A 19521-nucleotide genomic window follows, 5' to 3' on the forward strand; every position below is an offset into this window, starting at 1 on the left:
AAACTGACTTAACAAAACATTTTTTTAGGTTATGTAATGCCGCTCTAAATCACAATTACATAATATGAGATGACATTGAATATTTTTAAGCAACCACAATTGCTTGTAAATATACAGGCACCAAAAATGTTTCAGAGATACTGGTATGCAAATTAGATTAAAAATCTGAAACAGCTCCTCTAAGATTATGTAACAGAGAGAGTTCGCATAAAAGCTCCATATTTCACTAGGAATTGTGATGCTATGGATAAAATTGGGTAACAAGCATGAGAAGTTAGAATTCTTAGAAATGAATACATTTAAAATCCTAAGGTACTACATTTATTATATAAATAGGGCGAATTCTTTAGCCTTGAGATACATTTCCATTTTAAATCAGAGTAAAATTCACCAAAAAGGTTATCTTACTATCTGTAGCAGTGAGCCCTTTCAACATTGATATAAGTTAGTCTGGCAATAAATATTATAACAGAATTCCTTCTACTCTCTTCAGAGATCAACAATGGAAAACATGCTGATAGGCAGACAAACTGGATGCCTTTCTTCAGGGAGGAATGGCAGACAAGGAGAGAGAATGGACGAAGGAGGGCGATCCCCTCTTAAATCCTAAGGTTTCCCCATCTCCTTATAGATGTGGTGTCTGAAGCAGAACTAAAGTCATGAAACTCTAATAGAGTTCCATGGGAATCTCACTTTTCATTCTTGTCTCTGTTCTGTCGATTTTTGCCCCTTTGAACACCTTTGTGCCACCCAGGAATCACACAAACTTATCTCACTGACCACACAGACAGGGACATGGTCCACAAAAGCTGGAAGCTAAAATTAAAGTGAAATTTAGAGTTAAAACTTCTACTTCATCTTGATTGGCTTGTGCTACTTTCATGAAACCTTCCTATCTCACACAAGATATCTCACAATGGTCCTTTTTTGGTGAATTTTAGCCTGAAATACTATTACTCAAATGGATCCAAGACAGAGTTCCTTAGCAGTAGTTTCTTCAAGCCCATAACTGCCTTGGTTCTTTATTTCTCTTATATGAAAGTATTCCATATAGAAAAAGAAAAACAAATTGTAACCAGCTTTAAATGAACAGATTCCTGCCTTCTCTACCCCTCCATCTTTCACTAACCAGAGGTTTATGTCTACTTAAAAAGAAAGAATTACAATACAAGAATCAAAATGTCTTAATCGTCAGTCAATTTCATGACTTTCTCATTGAAAATGAGAAACACTTTCAACTGATGAAGGGTGTTCCTGGGTCTGCCTATGGGTATTGTTAGGGGAGAATGTAGTATCGCCCCCTGCAGAGTCTCCTAGAAGGGTTCTGCAGGCCAGGGCTGGCCCAGCACACACACTGAAGGAAGGTCTCAAAGGGACAGAGGAACACTCTCAAACTTCTCATCCGGTCATGGGTTGTTTTTTTTTTTCTTTTCTTTTCTTTTCTTTTTTTTTTTTTTTAACATATGATCCTGTCATCAGCCTCAGAACACATTCAAGTAACATGCTTTTTTTTTTTTTTAAAAAAAAAGTCAATTTCTAAATATTGGCATCGTATTCACTGTAGATTGTCTGGGTGTGTTCTTAATCTTGGTCTCTGTAGAGCATCTTAGAGGAAATAAAAAGATATACTTAAGATATTTGGACTAAAAGTTTGGCTCCTTCATAGAACTCATTCTCTCGACTTGATTCAGGAAATTATATGTGGCTTTCTGGTCCAATGTTCTCAGGTCTTTAGCCTGACGATGAAAAGTTTTTAAAAAGTTGCCAGAAACAGTTCTCTTGGATAATATCACACAGTAAAATTCAAGGCGGCACATATGTCTTTCTTTCATATCTGTAAAAAGGCCACTTCACAACAACCCAGGTGGAAGGGGAAATGACAAACAATTCCAAATCGTCTTCTCTTGAGTTAAGTCTTTAACAACTCACGGCCACTGACGTTTTCTGGCAGAATCATCAGCAAAACAGATTTGGACAAATAGTCTAAGTGGACTTTTTCTTAATCTGGATGATGAAGATTTAGAAAGATTTAGATAAAGACTTAGAAGATTTAGGAAGACTGCAGACATAAGCAGTTTCAGGGATATGGGATGGAATCAGAGCAAGTAATAATGAGTCCCTGGTGTCCTAATTGGGCCATAAAAACAGAGTGGTTCTGGAGTTTTGATGGGAAAATGGGTCAAGTTAATCAAGGCAAGTATTTGGGCAGAAGAGGCCTGTGTTCTAGGTAACTGATAGAAATGGTCTGGATGACCTGAGTTCCCCAGCACACCTGCACCCACGCCTCTGGATACTGTTGTCATCCGACAAAGCCAGTCAGTTGCTGGGCTCTGCATCTCTAAGGTTTATGGCTGTCTTTGAAAACTTCTTGCAGTCTTTTCTTTCATATGGTTAAGGTGCCCTTTAGCAAATTATTTCTCTTTGGCACCAAGTGCCCTGCTAAGAGATGAGTAATTTATTTCCTCGCATGTGTAATATTTTAGCCAACATGATGTGGTTTTAGGTGGGTTGAAAGGTGGACGATCTCTTTACCTTGGCACCAGTTTGATCCATGTTTTGTGTGATTATATAACAGCTTAACTTTCATGAGGTTCCGAACCTCAGTCTCCGGTCCAGGGGAGACTTTGGTGAAATTTATCGCACTTTACCTCGTAACTTAACTTTCTTAGTTTACCAATAAGATTATAATAACTTTTTGCTAAATGATATCTTTGCTGAATAAGCATAAGGTATTAAATTATATTTTTTATTAAATGTATATTTACTAGCAATTTTTAATGATATTAGATATATACTTCTTAAAAGTTGGAAATAAAAAACTGAAGGTACAGTAAATAATTTTAGTCTGCTTATATGTTGTCCCCTCATAATGTGTCATTTTCATTTTCATATATGCCATAGTTAAAATATATCACCATCAGACTCAAATTGATCTTGGGAAAGTCATTAACTCATCTGAACCTGTTTCTTTATAAAATGGTGACAACATTTTTTTTCTTAGGCACCCATTTTTCAGATTTGCAAGAAGGAATAACATCACAGATGTTACCTGAAAGTGTTTGGTAAACCCCATGCACTGTACAAATACACATTATTTTTGTTACTCTGGGTCATCAAAATAATTAGTGGCAAATATTATCTCTGTGTAGACTGACAATATTCCTGTGTTCTCCATAACAGCATCTACGTGCAAAACTGTTTTATCTTTTTATGTTTTCAGATATTCTGGTAGTGTCTGAGCTATTAATATCATTTCCCATTTCTGGAAAAGGGAAATTGATGATCAAGCTCTTGATATGAAGCTAGTCTTGACATCCTGATGAACATCTCAGGTAAGTTAAACTTCCCTATATACTAGAGAAGCCTAATCTAATTGCTGATGTCAAATTCTTTTGCTCAGTTGATGAATTCAAAGTACAGTGTGAGATAAGAGTTCATCACCTGTATAACAAGCAGCTGTCGCACAGGCTGCATATTAGGGCCAGAGCTCAATTCTGCAAGTGCATTGGATATGGCCAAGAGACAGATGGCCAACAGGATGCTGGCCAAGATCTTCTTAGTGACCAGGGAACTGTCTTTTATTTAAGATGAATTATTAAAGTATAATTCAATGAAAAGTATCATCTACTTATGTCAAATATTTGTCCTTTTTGCATAACTATTTGTCTACAATTTTCTGAAGTTGTATATTTTAGAAAAAATTAAAAATTTTAACACAAGGTTCCACCAGTCTTAATCTGGGAAGATCCAAAATAGCAAGTCAGGTAGGTATATAATTGCATTGTGTTAAGGGAAGACCTATTTATCTTTTACTTTTAGGAAAAAAGCAACATAATGACTATTATACAAATTAATTAAGTGAAATAGATAACATAAAAAGGACAAAACAATATACCATGAAAAATCAGAAAACAATAAACTTGGTTTCAACTTTGATTCAATTAGTAAATTCACTTGTTTATTCAAGTAAAATTTTAGTTATGGCCACACAGATTATAGTAATTTTCTGATATTCATTTCACATGATTTTTGGTAATTTTATCATGTGGCTGTCTGTAAGTATATATAAAGATATAAATATGTATGGAACTTTAAAAAAAGTAAAATAAAACATGTAAGTTTAATAAACTATACAGTTATGTGAGTGCTTATATAATTATACATATAAGTGTGTTTGCACACACTCGTGTATCTGCACACAAGAATCCTGAAAGATAAATGGTTGTATAAACATGTTTGAACAAATTTTTGGAGAGGTATACGTGCAAAGAAACCTATCAAAAGCCATTCCCCTGACAGATGTGCTCCAGTATCACAGAGGACTCATCTCTAACAAGGAGCCCCATGGTCCCACCTCTGTCAATGCCCGGTATCACATAGTACTCACAATAAGGAACCCTGCTGAATTTTAGATGCTTAGCTATACACTGTGTCTAACAGAGATTAAAACTTGTTTAGTATAGTCTTTGTATTCAGAATATGGAGGCACATTCTAAATTTTTAGCCATTGTGGAGTCTTACAGTGTTAGACATCCATTGTCCATAACATTACATTAACAAGACAATCCTGCAGGCCAAGGTGGTGCATACCTATAATCCCAGCAACTCAGGAGGCTGAGGCAGGAGGATCTCAAGTTAGAAACCAGCCTTAGCAATTTAGTGAGATCCTGTCTAAAAACAAAAATATAAAAGAGCTGGGGTATATATCTCAGTGGTGGAGTACCCCTGGGTTTAACCTCCATTGCTACAAAAACAAACAACAACAACAACAAAAAAAAAAACTCCTTGCCCTGATCATTCTAGAAAAATAAGTTTACTTTAACAACCAAATGTATGATATGTATTTTGTAGGAGGATACTTTCTAAATTTCTCTTGACTGTTTACATCTCTCCAGCTCCCTATCCCACCGAAAGTCTAAAATATTGGGCCACCTTATGGGAGACCACAGCAAGAGCCTCCCTCTGCTCTCCTTACACATGTTACTAGAATATTCTCTCCCCATCCCCACATTATATCCAGCTTCATCTCTACAAAATGCACCACTGATCATGTCATGTCATATGCTCAACAGCTTTCAAGTACATCCCACTGCTTTTGTGAAGTACCCTGTGCCTGAAATACTCTTTACCCAACTTCCACTCCTAGTTTTCCTCTAGTTAATTCCTAATGATCCTTCAGATTTCAGTTTGGACCTCATGTCTTCTGTCATATGTTTGCAACATTACAAGGTGCTTTTTATATACAATGCACTTGATTAGCACTCGTGTCCTCTAGAATAATGGAAGCTCCATGGAGCAAAGGTCCCAAGTAAAATGTTGGATAAAATAAAAAGGCTCAGCCAGAAAGGCAATAGACATAGTTTGCCAAAGTACTACCTGGGTTCATCTTAAATCTTACAGTCACTTAGTAGTATCATTTCTTTTCTTACTTCTTTTCTTTCTCTCTCTCTCTTTTTTTTTTTTTTTTTTTTAATTCGCACTTGGGATTGAACCCAAAGGTAGTTTACCACAGAATCACAACCTTTTTTATCTTTTATTTTGAGACAGAGTCTTGCTAAATTGCTTAGGGTCTTACTAAGTTGCTGAGGCTGGCCTTAGTTCTCTGATCTTCCTGCTTCAGCCTCCCAAGTGGAGTTGCTGAGATTTCAGGCATGAGCCACCATCTCCAGCAGTTGTTTCTTTAAGCTGCATAAGGGCTGGGGATGTAGCTCAGAGGGTTCGATCCCCAGGACCACAAAACAACACTACTACCAACAAAAGCCCAACTGTCTAGCTCCTACAAGCTTCTTTCAATAAAGCACAGACTCCTGACAACAAAGCCTCAACTGGAAGAATGACTCACTAATAAAAACCATTAAGTAAATTTCCATAGCATCCCAAGACATGTTTGTACTGTCTGGCTGGTAAGAAGTTGTTGGTAGGCTCATGTGCTCTGTATCACTGCCTTTTAATTTAAATTTCCCTTTTAGGAGGTGTTTTTAATATCACTGGATGTGCAGAAATCTGTTCTGAATTTATATAATTTAAAATCAGTCTTAAAAGTCGGTGATTTATGAAGAACCCTGACTTGATGATGGTTTACAACATTTTTCCCTCCTGACAGGAGACCCATGCTGAGAAAAATAAAACATCCCAGTTCTCCCTAATGGAAACAGAGCCGCACAGACAACTGCAGCTGCTGGAGGTTGCTGACATCGCCAGGAAATTCTAAAAGCAAAACCAAGGTGGGGCTGGCAGATCTCTGGGCCTTTCATGTACAATCCTAAAACGTAAAACCATGGAATTTTTAATGTCAATGGACACCTCTGTCAATATTTATGTAGGCACTTTTATGGCGTATATTATAGAGATTAAATAGAGGAATACTCACTTCGCAGGAGATCCCAGTGGAGATGTACTTATCTGCTACATGCTCGGTTTCCAGCTTTTGGAGATGCCCTTGAGCTTATTATTCTATTTACTAATGATAACAAGCCTGTATATGTCTTCTGTTATGGGAGAGTGAACTCGAACAAAATTTGCTGAATTAACTAATGTATATTTATGCCAGAAGAGTCTCGGGCTGGATTTACAGGCCCAGAGTTGGTCCCTTCCTTCACACAGCAATCCATTTGACAATCATCAAGAACCTACTTGTTGACATTTTTTTTTCAGTTTATGAGCTAGTAATGGACCTAGGAAAACAAGCAGTGAACAGTGCCGTCCTATAGGTAAATTAGAATTTTCTCAGAATATACCTACAGGGAGCACCCATCCAATTTCTTTGAGGTGTTGAACTCATCGTGCTCTGACCTGGAGAGTTCTATCAAACACACAGGCATATCTGATATCTCAATGAATGTAATTCAATTAAGAGTAATTTGTATACAGTTAATCTTAAAAATTAAATATATTGCCAGGCACAATGGTGCACACCAGCGGCTCAGGAGGCTGAGGTAGGAGGATCGCGAGTTCAAAGCCAGCCTTAGCAACAGCAAGGCACTAAGCAATTCATTTAGAGACCCTGTCTCTAAATAAAATACAAAATCGAATAGAGCTGGGGATGTGGCTTCGTGGCTAAGTGCTCCTGAGTTCAATCCCCAGTACTCCACCACCTCCCCCAAATAAGTTAAATCCATTATAGACTATACTGGGGCATACTATTGTGGAATCAGAAATCTGACTGTAAACTCCTGGAGGGAAGCCATGAGTTTCTGTATAGAGAAGGCCATTGGCACATGTTTGTTACATTGAACTAACTGTGGGCTGGGAAGTAGCTCAGTAGTAGAATGCTTGCCTGGCAAAGACATGAACTATGCCCTGGATTCAACCCCCAATATTGCCACCCTCCCCTGCAAAAAAATAAACTACCTGCCATATCTCATGAAAAGACACAAAGTTTCTGAATAAGAATTGGTATGTATTTTGAAATCCAAGGAGTCAAGGATTCAAGTGTGAAATGATTCTGTCCCTACATATTTCCAAATGCTTATCTGGCCACGCACTGTAAAGCAACATCGGACAAGTTCATCGAGAGTAATACTCAGCCCAATGTAAAGAAGATAAAAAGTGTTGGTGCCCTTCAAACTTGCCATTGGGGGCTCAACTAGATACCTTCCTGCTCCATGTTCATTCATGATTAGCATATGTTCATTGAGCACCTACTATCTATCAGGCACTGCCACAGGTGCTTGGGATACATCACTAATTAAAAAAAAAAAAGCAAACTGACACTTAATTTATCCATTCCAGACCTTTTAAATTACCTTTTTGGTTCCTATCCTGTGCCTATACTTGTGCAAAATATTAAGAACAGTGACAAAAGAAAGTCCAAAAGGAAGCTGTTTATAAACATAAGAAAGCTGAAATTGTTCAGGTACTGTGTATCTTACCTTGTAGTGAGTTGAAGATGGAGAAGAGGTACATGAAAGCTATATTTAAGGGTCCCCAGGCAAAGAAAGCAAAACCCCAAGTCATGCCCAGCAGGAAGGTTAGGCTGACCACGCTGCGCAGGTTCCTCAAAACCTCTTCTCTCAGGGTCCGGTTGCTTCTCTTGCCATTCCTCCCACAGATCTGCACCATCACCACAATGAACATGGCGACGTTGAGGAAAAACATGACTCCAAAATACCCGGCACAGGCCACATAAAATACCACTGGGTCCTGAATCCAACAGCTCAGAGAGAGAAGAAGAAATGAGAAAGGAAAAGAGATTTATTACCTTAGACTGTTTACTTAAGACTTCTCTTGGCTTCCCTGGGCTGACTGCAGACTTCTCTCTTAAAAATCTTTGGGAAGTCATTTCACTTCCCTGGCCCTCAGTTTCTTCTTTGATCTTTTCATAGATGGTTTTTTGTTTGGTTTTGGATGGCCACCATCTTAATATCTAATTAGTTCAGTCAACATTAAAATGAAAACAAAGTGGCTTCTTGAATTCTAATTAGGTATTTGAACACGCTTGGTTGGCTCCCCCCAAACTATGTTGGAACTTTTCTCTAGTGTGCTTTGTACTCTAAGAATGAGAACTTGAAGCACTCATTTTTTTGCTCATTGTTTTTATGGGGCATCCCTGTGAGATTTTTCTACAAAATAATATGGAACTAGAAATCTGCTAAGGGACTTTGGGGACAGCTTTTCTTGAGAGTCTCAGTTGGCAAGGCCCCTATTTATTCTTTGTATTTAAACATGAAAATGAGCTACAGGCCCAGAAAGCTCTAAAGTTGTTGGCCTCTAACTCTGTAGACACAAATTCAGTGTCACTGAATGCCACATTTCTTATCATGGGAAGTTAATTCTTCCTTATTTTAGTCACAACTAAGTATGGATTCATTACAGCAAAGTAATTCCTATCAATATGACTAGTCTAGTTGGGACAACACCTTATAGAATTTTGACATTCTTACATGGACACTTATCATGCACAATTATAAAATTTATGTTAATTATAAAACATTCTTATTGGATGAAGAAGGATATACTATATATTTAACACTCAGAATGACATGCAGATGAGAAAATGAAATGAATTTGAAAACTACTTGTGTAAAGTATACTATGGGTAAAGTTGACCTGCATTATAATGTGCAGATGCCCGAGTACCCAATTTATGCTATGGAAATTCTTAGGTAGAGTTGGATGAATGATTTAATGTAACTGAGTTTATTTTTAATTTCAAGTGTAAATGGTCATCATTTTGGAGTATTCCACACTGGAGCTTATCCTCCAAGGAGGCAAAAGCTGTCTTGAACATCTTGGGATCCTAGAACCTCCTGGCATATAGTAAATACTCAATAAATGAGAAATTGTTGATGTCACAGCAAATTACTAAGTGGCACTTTAAAGTCCTGTAAGAACTGGCTAACATACTTTTTAAGTTCCTTTATTTGGAAATTTTAACACATTTTTAGTTCCATTATTTGGAACTTATTAACTTGTTTTATTTGTAACATATTTTATTAAGGTCACAAATAGCACTACTTATCCCTGAGGTAAACTTTTCATTATACATAGAAGTCCCTCTAATCCTAAAATTTTCCACCTAGGTCCAACATTCCCCCCTAGTTCCTGTGGGGTATTTCCAGTGTCATGTTAGAAATGTGAAAGAAAGGAAGACCATGAGGGAAGGGTGCACAGGAGACCACCGCAGGACACAGCTGTGTGACCCAGGTAGGAAATGTACATGGACAGGTGGTGCTATGGACCTCCGCAGGAGGAGAAAGCTCTTTGCTTGCTCAGCATCCATCTAATCCACAGACATGGAGCAGCGTGGTGTCACTGATAAGATACGAGAGCACACTCCCAAATCCAAACACTAGAAGACCTGAAGTTCAGCAAGCTCATTGTGTGAAGAACATTTTTCAAATTATTTCTCCATCTTCTCCATTTCTCCATAGCACTCACATTGGCATTGAGTCATTCACTGTAAGACACTGCTACTGAACTCTCCTGCAGATGTGTGGGGGCCTCAGGAGGTAGGACTACTGTGAACTTTTCTCAAATAGGATGGATCTCCTGGAGGGAGGAGGCAGTATCCTATGCTGCTCCTAAACTCCCTGGATGACGGAGTACCATGTTAGCATAGAAAAGCAGCTAGATAGCTGGGTCAAATGGTGGTTCCATTTGACCTAGCTATCCCACTGCCCGGTCTATACCCAAAAGTATTTAAAATCAGCATACTATAGTAATGCAGCCACATCAATGTTCATAGCAGCTCAATTCACAATAGCTAAACTGTTGGAGCAACCTAGATGCCCTTCAATAGATGAATGATTAAAGAAACTGTGGTATATATACACAAAGGAATATTACTCTTCATTAAAAGAGAATAAAATTATGGCATTTGCAGGTAAATGGATGGAGTTGGAGAATATCATGCTAAGCGAACTAAGCCAATCTCAAAAAACCAAAGGCCGAATGTTCTCTCTGATAAGTGGATACTGATCCATAATGGGTGCAGGGCATGGGAAAAATGGAGGAACTTTGATGGGGCAGAGGAGAGGAAGGGGTGCAGAGGGGGAGTGGGGGTAGGAAAGATGGTAGAATGAGATGAACACCATTACCCTAGGTACATGTATGACTGTACATACAGTGCAACACTACATTGTGTACAACCAGAGAAATGAAACGTTATGCTGCAATTGTGTACAATGAATCAAAATCCATTCTGCTGCCATATATACCTAGTGAAAATTAATTAATTGATTATTTAAAAAAAAAAGAAAAGAAAAGCAGCTTGAACACATCAGGACATTCAAATAAACCCATCTGTGGTGTAGCAGAGACCTTGACAATGTGATGCAAATGAACTCTGGCATGGGAACTTAATACTAAGTTTAAGGAAACAGGAGTATGTCCCTCAGAAGTAGGTTCCCCAAGTTCATATCACTTACAATTCATCACCTTGCTCTTTCCCGTAGCTTTCTTTTCCATAGACTTCATTTTGATTTTTGCTTGCCAGAATAATGGACACCACCAAGGCAGGTAAACCTGTTACAAAAAGACAGGACACGCACAGTTCTTCAGAAGTATCCGGAACTTGATTTTTAAGATGGACAATCGCAAGGAAGCAGAAGAGCCCCCCCACTCCCCCAACCACAGCATACAAACTTCTTAGAAAGGGCAACTTGGTTAGAACCAACCACAAAGTCTCTCCTTGGAGTGGAACATGAAACTCATTGGCAACAATTAAAGTTCTATTTGCTTAGCTGAACTTACTAGAGGTCCCAAACCTGATTCTATCGAATCCAGCATGAGCCAATGTGGTTTTCATTAGGCCATCAGAGTTCAGGCAGATACAACAATGGCAGCTAATTCCCCCCTTTTGGGATAAAGCAAAGTCTTTAGAAAAATTAGTGTGGGGGGAACAACAGGGATATAAAATCTTTACAGTCTTCTCTTTTCTCTCCAGAGAATCAATACCACATTCATGTATATATTTATAGGGGAGATGTATGCCAGCCCAATTCCATGAACAAAGGTTTTATTGCCTCCTAAGGGGGTGCTGAACATCTTGGGAATGTCTCATGCTTCTATGTTATCATTTGAAAATGATTTTTGAGAAAGTTCTAAAGGTTAGGCCCAATAATACAACCCAGAAAAAGAAAGAAGCCAGACGAGGTAATTCCAAAGAGACTAACACAACCACTCTATGTCTGATGGAGTTCAAGGCAAAAATTCTGTAAGTCTCCTAGCTGCACACACAAAACTCACATTCTTCCTCTGGTTTCCACAACATGGGCATGTGTTTAGGGATGAGTACAGCGAGGAGTCTCAGCTGGCCTTTATATCAGGAGGTATAATGGAAATGTGCCGCGGTTGGCCAGCTGCTGTTTCAGACTTGGGTGGGCTGGCTCTGAGCTCAGGAAATGAGTTGGTGGTGAGTCAGGAGCTAAGGCTTCTCCTTTACTCCTGAATTTAGTGAGTACTGTAGAAGAAGTTTTTTTTTTTTTTGTACCGGGGATTAAACCCATGAAACCAGGGGGCTTAACCACTGAGCCACATCACCAGCCACCCCCCACAGACCTTTTTGTATTTAGTTTAGAAACAGAGTCTCAATGAATTGCTTAGGTCCTCACCAGATTGCCGAGGCTGGCCTTGAACTCACAATACTTCTGCCTCAGCCTCTGAGCTGCTGGGATTACAGGCATGTGCCACTGTGCCCAGCCCGTAGAAGGGTTTTTAAAGATAGTTCGGAGGATTCCTTCCTTTGGATATATATCTCTAATCCACATAACTCACAATGCTGGAGTTTCTCTCAACAGTATTATTCTTTAGAAATACAGATTTTTCTTATGAGAATTGGGCAATTTTCATGATAGAAAGAACAAAGTCAAAAAATTTTAGGAGGCTCACCCCAGCCTACGATGCAGAATTTTAGAATATACCGGCGAATGTAAGTGTTGAATACTTTCACTAAAGCAATGTACATGTGAATGGCTTCCAGCCCCATCCAGGTAAAGGTTGCCAGAAGGAAGAAGTGGAGGAGAGCAGCCACTGCAACACAGAGTCCCTTCATGCCGAAGGAGGTGACCCAGCCATCCAGGAGGAAGGTCAGGTTCAGGAACAGCAGGGCTGTGCTCAGGTTCATCAGGATCTTGGAGGGATAATCCCTTCGCAGTTTTCTAAAAAGGGAGAAAAATACACACACAAGAACACATATTGTAAATAATTTTAAAATTTTTTATTTTATTAGTATTTTATTTAGCACTGTAGTTTTACATAACTGTGGGGTTCATTCTAACATATTCATAAATGCAAATATAACAATTTGCTCCATTTCAACACCAGTTACTACTGGCTACCCTTCCCTCCTCCCCCTCCTGACCCCTCACCTCTATTCTGTTAATTTTCCTTTTATTAATTTATTATTTTTTTGAGCCTGGGGGTAACTTCATATCTTCTACAACTGTGTAATAGTTGAGAAAGCCCCATCTTTATGACATGGTTCCACTATGCAGAGGGCTAAAGATATTTATGAGTATTTGGCAGCCTATAAAAACTTTTTGAATAGTAATTTTATTGCAAAACTGTTTCCAATTGTTCACAAAATTCCCAACTGGTTTTCAGATATCTTTTTTTTTAATCCAGGAAAAATTCTAGTACAAGAATGACATTTTTATTAAAAAACTAATGCCCCTAAATTTTTTGAAGTTTCTTAATTTTTAATGAATTAAAGATCCTCCTGTTTTTTTTTTTTTTTTTAAAAAAAATTCCTGTTTCAGGACTGAGGCAAATACCTTCATCTTTTAAAAATATTTTCATCTGTACAATGAAGACAGTACTTTTTACACTTTGTATTTACTTAAATGTCAATCATCTTTAACATACGTGAAACCATCTTTTAAATAGAAGTATGGTAATTACAAATTAAGATTCATAGCTGGAAAATTCATGTTGTGTGATACTAGGAGAAACCTGAACTTGAAAACTGAACCACCCGACATGAATCACAGAGTATATAATTGTTTTCAAGAGCCAAAGCAATTTTCTCTTTCACATTTGGAACAGTTAGCACTGGGCTTGGCAGACAGATAAATACTTACTCAAAAGCAACATATGTCAGCAGGGTTGCCGCTGAAAAGATGGAAGATACTCCACAGCCGATGTAGGTGATGAACGTGAGGACCTTCGTGTTTCTTGCGTCGATCTGTGAGGCGCTTCTTGGAAGGTCCTGCACAAGACATGGGAAGCAGCTGTTAAGAATTCTTCCAGAGTGGTGCTCTATGCCACTAAAAGTTCAGTGCTAACATCATACAGAATCTCAGGGGATAAAACAACAATGGACGTCAATGTTAAGATTGCCATCTATTGAACTCTTGTGGGTCACTATGTGAAAGAAAATTACTGACCAAAGCAGGTGCACATTGTATTTTTATCATTACTTTCTTACCCAAGCTCCTTGAATTCCAGGTTAAGGTGAAGAATAAAACTACAGGTCCCCCAACTGAAACTGGAGAGGAGGTAGCTGCCATGCATAATGTCATTAGACCCATTTATAATATTTACAGGACTGGGGCATGAGTACAAATGGAGGCCATGGGAGCCCATGTGGCCAGACCCACTGACCCTTAGATTCCTTGCTGGGTTGGAGGTGCTCAGCCAGGAGACAACCAGAAGCTGGTGGTGGCTACGAGGGTGTGGCTCTAAGGATGGTGTTGAGGCTTTTAATTGTGGTCAGTTTAAAGCTTGGTGTGCAGAAGTTGTGGTGGCTTATTTATTTATTTTTCATAAATGAGAAGCCACTAAGAGGTTTTGGGTCACAGCATTTTGATCCCTATAGACCTGAAAGGATGCAATTTACAGTGTTCGGGTTGTAGTGGAGTGGACATATTCTTTCAGATTAGCACACTTTCCAGCATGTTACTATGAAGCATTAATTTCAATATACTTAGGCAGACCTGCAAAGTCTAAACCTGGTAGGAAAATCTTCTTTTCTCCTTAAATAGGGGAATGAAATAGGGATAGATCTTAAGATCAACTACTCAATCCTGGTTGGAGGAGAACGTCACTTCTATCATGCAAATGTTCAAAAATTCAGCATTCTTAGAGAAGGGATTTATTAAACATCCAGTTTAAACTTTTAGGTCTTATAACAAAATTTTTTTCCTCCTCTATGTTATTTTTCTTTAATATTCACCAAGTGTCAAAAAATCTGTTCCTGGGCTAGGGTTGGAGCTCAGTTGTAGAGTGCTTGCCAAGCATGCAATGAGGCATAGGGTTTGATCCTCAGAACCACATTAAAAAACAAACAGACAAATAAATAAAGGCATTATGTCCATAATACCTTTTTAAAAATTTTCTTTCACTAAAAATATTTTTTTTTAAAAAAAAAGAAAGAAATCTGCTCCTCACATAGGCATTTAGCTACTGGTATTTCTGTGTGTAAATGTGTGCAAAATGAAAAAAAAAAAAAAGGAGAGTGAATTCCAGGTATGACTGATGCAAACAGGTATAGTACCTTTATGCACAAAGTGATGGAAATCAGTAGAAGCAGGTGCTGGAAGTCAGAGGGGCCCTTTCTAATCTTATTAATTAAAGAATTCCTCAAAACACTGGGGCACATGGGATTCCCATGGTACCTTGTAGGAAGTTCTAAGTCAGCGTACTTGACTTTGGACAGGCTACTTCACCACAGTTCAGTCACTGCAGGACAGCATAGGTCAGAGAACTGAATCACAGTTTTGAGGGACCTCCATGTGATATGTTACCACCTCTTAAAAAAAAAAAAAAAAAAACTCTGTTGCCATCTAGATAAGGCAATTGACTGGCAAACCTCATTTAAACCAAAATTTAAAATAAAAATTAAGGCTTTTTACTGATCCCCATTTACACGCAATTCTCATGCTGTTTTGAACTTTTGGAGAATGGAAATATTTATCCCTCTGAACCAGCCAACATGAAAATACACTAATGTTCAAAATACGGAAGTCAGTTTTACTACAGAGAAATGTAGCAGAGGACATTGAATCCCTCGCACATTTGTAGATTGGAAGATATGATTCTGGGTGAATGTGTCATGGGAAAAATTTAGACTCAGAAAGATCTATGCAAATGAATAAAGAGTTTGTAAATTAAGAAAAACTCTTAGCAAAATCTTGGTGGTCTGGAAAAGCTGAAAGGATATGAACACATGGCCAGAAAGGATGAATTTTGGCAAGATTTTCTTAAAGCAATTTATAATCCTATTAAAAACAGCCAAGGTACAAAATGGAAAGATAATGCTAAAGATGCATATTTCCATATATATATAAAAAATTAACTGTTTAATCAGATGGCAACAGAAAAAATAATGTACAATCATGTAGAGTGTTTTTACTCCAAACACAATTTAAATAATATATGAAGGAACTGACCACTTAAAATAATGTGTAGCCAAAATCTGATTGCATATGAACTATCTCTTAATATTCTCTTTTATTACTATTATCTATTTACCTAATATTAGACTTAACAGATGCAATTATGCTCTCTCGCTCTCTCTCTCTCTCTCTCTCTCTCTCACACACACACACACACACACACACACACACACACACACACACGGTTAAAATATTTAAATGAATTAAGTTAAAGCTCCTATACCTGAATGAATAATTGTTGAAAATAAGTATTTTCTGAAAACTTTCTCTTTTCACTTTTAAAGAAAAAAGAATATGGAAAGAAATATAATTTTCTTTCTAGATTGCTTAGGGAAAAACATTTTACAGTTTAATTACTCATTTTCATGCTCTCACAGTAAAGAAAAAAATATTTGTATTTTGAGAACATGAAAAAGTTACTTTCTGTGACTTGCCACCACCTTTTTCAATGATTTGCTCTCATCCCTGAGAGCACTAATGTCCTGGGTTGTCAGGAAAATTACAATTTGCAGAGTTGCCATGTGACATCGGCCATTTGCATAGGCCAAGTATATTCATGAGCCAAATGCTACATCCCACAGTTCCTCACCACTTCCTCCCTGTCCCCACAGGAAGAAGTGCCTAAGATTTAAAGAAGGGGGATAAACACAACCTCATGTCTGTGATTTCAATTGGAAAAGCTTTTAGACTCGGCTTGCACTACTCCCATCTCCTATTTAAAAACAAATGTGGTTGATTCCTTTACAGAAACCATACAGAAACAATGGCTGTGATAATCTGGATGGCGGTCTGGATTCCAGAAGTATGTGCAAAAACACTAGAGTACCAGATAAAAGGGAAAATGCAAGTCTATGGATAAATACAAATAAGTCCTTGGACACGGGGTGAAAATTTGTGGGATTAAAAAAACAAAGATGTGCTCTAATTTTTGTTTAAAATTGTTGAGAAGGCTGGCCAACAAGATAAAAAAGAAAAAAGAAAGTCATGGGAAAAAAGGAAGGAAGAAAAGAAGAAAAGAATGATACAAGGCCTGAGAGCCAGAGAAACACCACGCCCATCATCACTGAGGTCTCCGTTTAACACAAGTCACTAATCTCTTCTGAGGTGCTGCCATCTCCAGGAGGAAGATTCCCTGGCACAGAGCCTGGTACAGAATGACAGACTGAGTCATAACATAAGACAAATTTTGATCAAACAATTCACAGTTCTCTTCCAACATTTTCTTCTTTAACTTTCCCTCCCTCTTATTCCTGTCTCCTGTTTCCAAGACTCTATTTCTCTCTTAACAGAGATTTTCTTATTTCTGGGATTATCTGTCATCACTGTCAATACTGTAAAAAACACGTAGAGTTCTATAATTACTTTCACATATTTTTAATATATGTTCTCTACTAATTAGATTTTTCTCTAAGAATTAAGATTTAGGGTATAGATGGGCATGATCGGGGGAAAAAAATTCTTCAAACACAAAATCTAAAAAGAAAAGTTTTTTAAAAAAAATAAGTATGCCTTCTGAAATTACATGATGTCAAAATGAGCTTAGAAACCCCCCTCACCATCAGGACTCCGAAGTGTGTGAAGTGGTTACACAGGCAGATGGTCTCGCTTGCATCTGAATCGTTGTGCGCAATGCACCCTGACGTGTTCCATCCTCCAAGACTTTCTGTGGGAGGAATCAATAAAGAGAGTGAGAGCAACAGCATCTTCTCCATAAGGAATGGGATGACTTTCAGGAAATCTGCCTCAGCCTCATCTGGTCTGTCTTACTGAGTTTATCTGTGCAATGAATGCCATTCATAAAGTTACCAATATGTAGAATAATCCTGGATCCTGGACTCACAGGAGGCTAGTGCTGAGCAGGCAGTTAGAGACAATCTAGATAGTGAATCTATGGAACCTGTGTTTCATTGTGCTCTACTGGAGTGTTTGGGGGTTCTACAAATGTTTGAGTTTAATTGTAACATAACTGAAAAAAAGTTTCTATAAAGAATGCTCCTTTTCAAATGTGCTACGTGCTAATGAACTTTCTGGAGACCAATATTGCTCCATAGGATGGGTCTGTATTTTTGTGAAACCCTAAGAACAAAGGAGGTCTGCTTTCTTAGAGTATGTGATTATGAGCACAGCAGTCAAGCATGGTGATGACTTAACTATGCATGGTTTGAGTTTATCCTTTCTGACTTTAATAGTATAATATAGAGTATGAACAACTCCTATGATCAAAATATGAGATCCATTTATTTGAATAGCATGTAAAGATATAAGGTAATATTTAACAAATGTATATGATGAAATCAGGGTCTCCAAACTGTGCAACCAAACCACAGAACTGTCCAGCTATAACAAGGATTGTCCAAAATAAAAAAGAGGTCTGACCACTTTGGGGCACTCTCTGTCTTTCTCTCTAAAAATGAATATTACTGGCATTTAACAAAGTAGCCAGCATGTTGCTGGAACAGATTTGGCCACGATAATTCCAGTGGGGGACCCTGATGGAAGGGGACGTGGAAGGTACAGACACATGAAGTTCATCACTTATGGCAGGAGGAAAATCCCCTCAAGGAGATTTCCACAGCTGCGGCCTAATGATGTGCTTATTCCTTTACTTTGACAGCCTCTTTCTATCTGTTTGCAGTGTTGTGGAGGCTGCTCATTTCTTTCCTGTAATCCACGTCCACTAACACCATCCCTATCTTTATCTTCCTTGGTGTGTTTTCCACCCACCCTAACTTGAAATGGAAGCTGGGTTTCTAATCATATGACTTGTGCATATCAAGTAATATCTTCCTATATATCCTAGAAGAATAACGTCAAGTGTGTGCCTACATTCAACTAACAGTCACAACAAAAGTCTATACTGTATTTGACAAATGACTGAAATCAAAGAGTTGTTTCATTAAAAAAAAAAAGTCAAGTATGCCCATTTCTTCTTGTAGTGTCTAAAAAGTTACATAAATTAGAATTGACTTCCTAAGTGATATAAACTAAAACCTGCAGTTCAGTTGCTCTTACACTTACATTGTGACTCATTGTGGTTTGGAGTGGAATTAAAGGAAATGGAGGTGTCTAATGGTGTTTAAAATTCGTTGTTATCTATATTAAGACAACCAGTATTTTAACACTTACTGTTTTTGTTCAAATCCCAGAAGGCACAGATGGGACGATGCACTTCCTATATTAACACAAGAATAAACATGTGAAATAGTGTTTAAAATAACTTAAAAAAGCACATGATTGAAATGTGGCAAAGAAGAAAATGCTACAGGGTTCACAAAGAAATAGATCAGCATGAGACATGCCAATACAACCTGAAAACCTGAGGTAATCTATGGAGGATAGTCTCTCAGAATGGAGATCCCAAGGGAAAATCAGCTATAACCTTAGAAACCTTCTGAGGAATCACATCACCCATTTTTTTCCTGCAGGTTACTACATGTCCCATCATTAAATACTGAATTCATCCACTACCATTCCTAATATTTAGCAAAGCTCTTTATACTATAATTTCACATTCTTCAAAATTCTTCTTTGTGTCTGGATATATGCAGAAACAAACTGAAAGAAGCAACTCAAAGAGATATTTATACATCTGTGTTCTTCACAATAACCAAAAACTAGAAGCAACTCAAATGTCCACTGATGGACAAATGGATACACAAATTCTGATATATACATATAATGGAAT

At 37.8% G+C, this 19521-nt stretch overlaps 1 protein-coding gene across 3 annotated transcripts in view; it reads right to left on the bottom strand.

Moving 5' to 3' along the window:
* Adgrg6 (adhesion G protein-coupled receptor G6) overlaps nucleotides 1–19521 on the bottom strand; it is a 126018-nt gene that overhangs the window by 11864 nt on the left and 94633 nt on the right. For all 3 annotated transcript variants that reach the window (XM_077109544.1, XM_077109546.1, XM_077109545.1), the window contains 6 exons: nucleotides 18963–19008; nucleotides 17393–17499; nucleotides 13521–13648; nucleotides 12331–12599; nucleotides 10869–10965; nucleotides 7872–8155 (listed from right to left, as the gene is read on the bottom strand). In XM_077109544.1, the coding sequence (XP_076965659.1) occupies nucleotides 7872–8155; nucleotides 10869–10965; nucleotides 12331–12599; nucleotides 13521–13648; nucleotides 17393–17499; nucleotides 18963–19008 (931 nt within the window). The remainder of the gene's footprint in view (nucleotides 1–7871; nucleotides 8156–10868; nucleotides 10966–12330; nucleotides 12600–13520; nucleotides 13649–17392; nucleotides 17500–18962; nucleotides 19009–19521) is intronic.

This window comes from Callospermophilus lateralis, chromosome 6 (genome assembly GCF_048772815.1).
Source record: "Callospermophilus lateralis isolate mCalLat2 chromosome 6, mCalLat2.hap1, whole genome shotgun sequence".
Taxonomy (NCBI): domain Eukaryota; kingdom Metazoa; phylum Chordata; class Mammalia; order Rodentia; family Sciuridae; genus Callospermophilus; species Callospermophilus lateralis.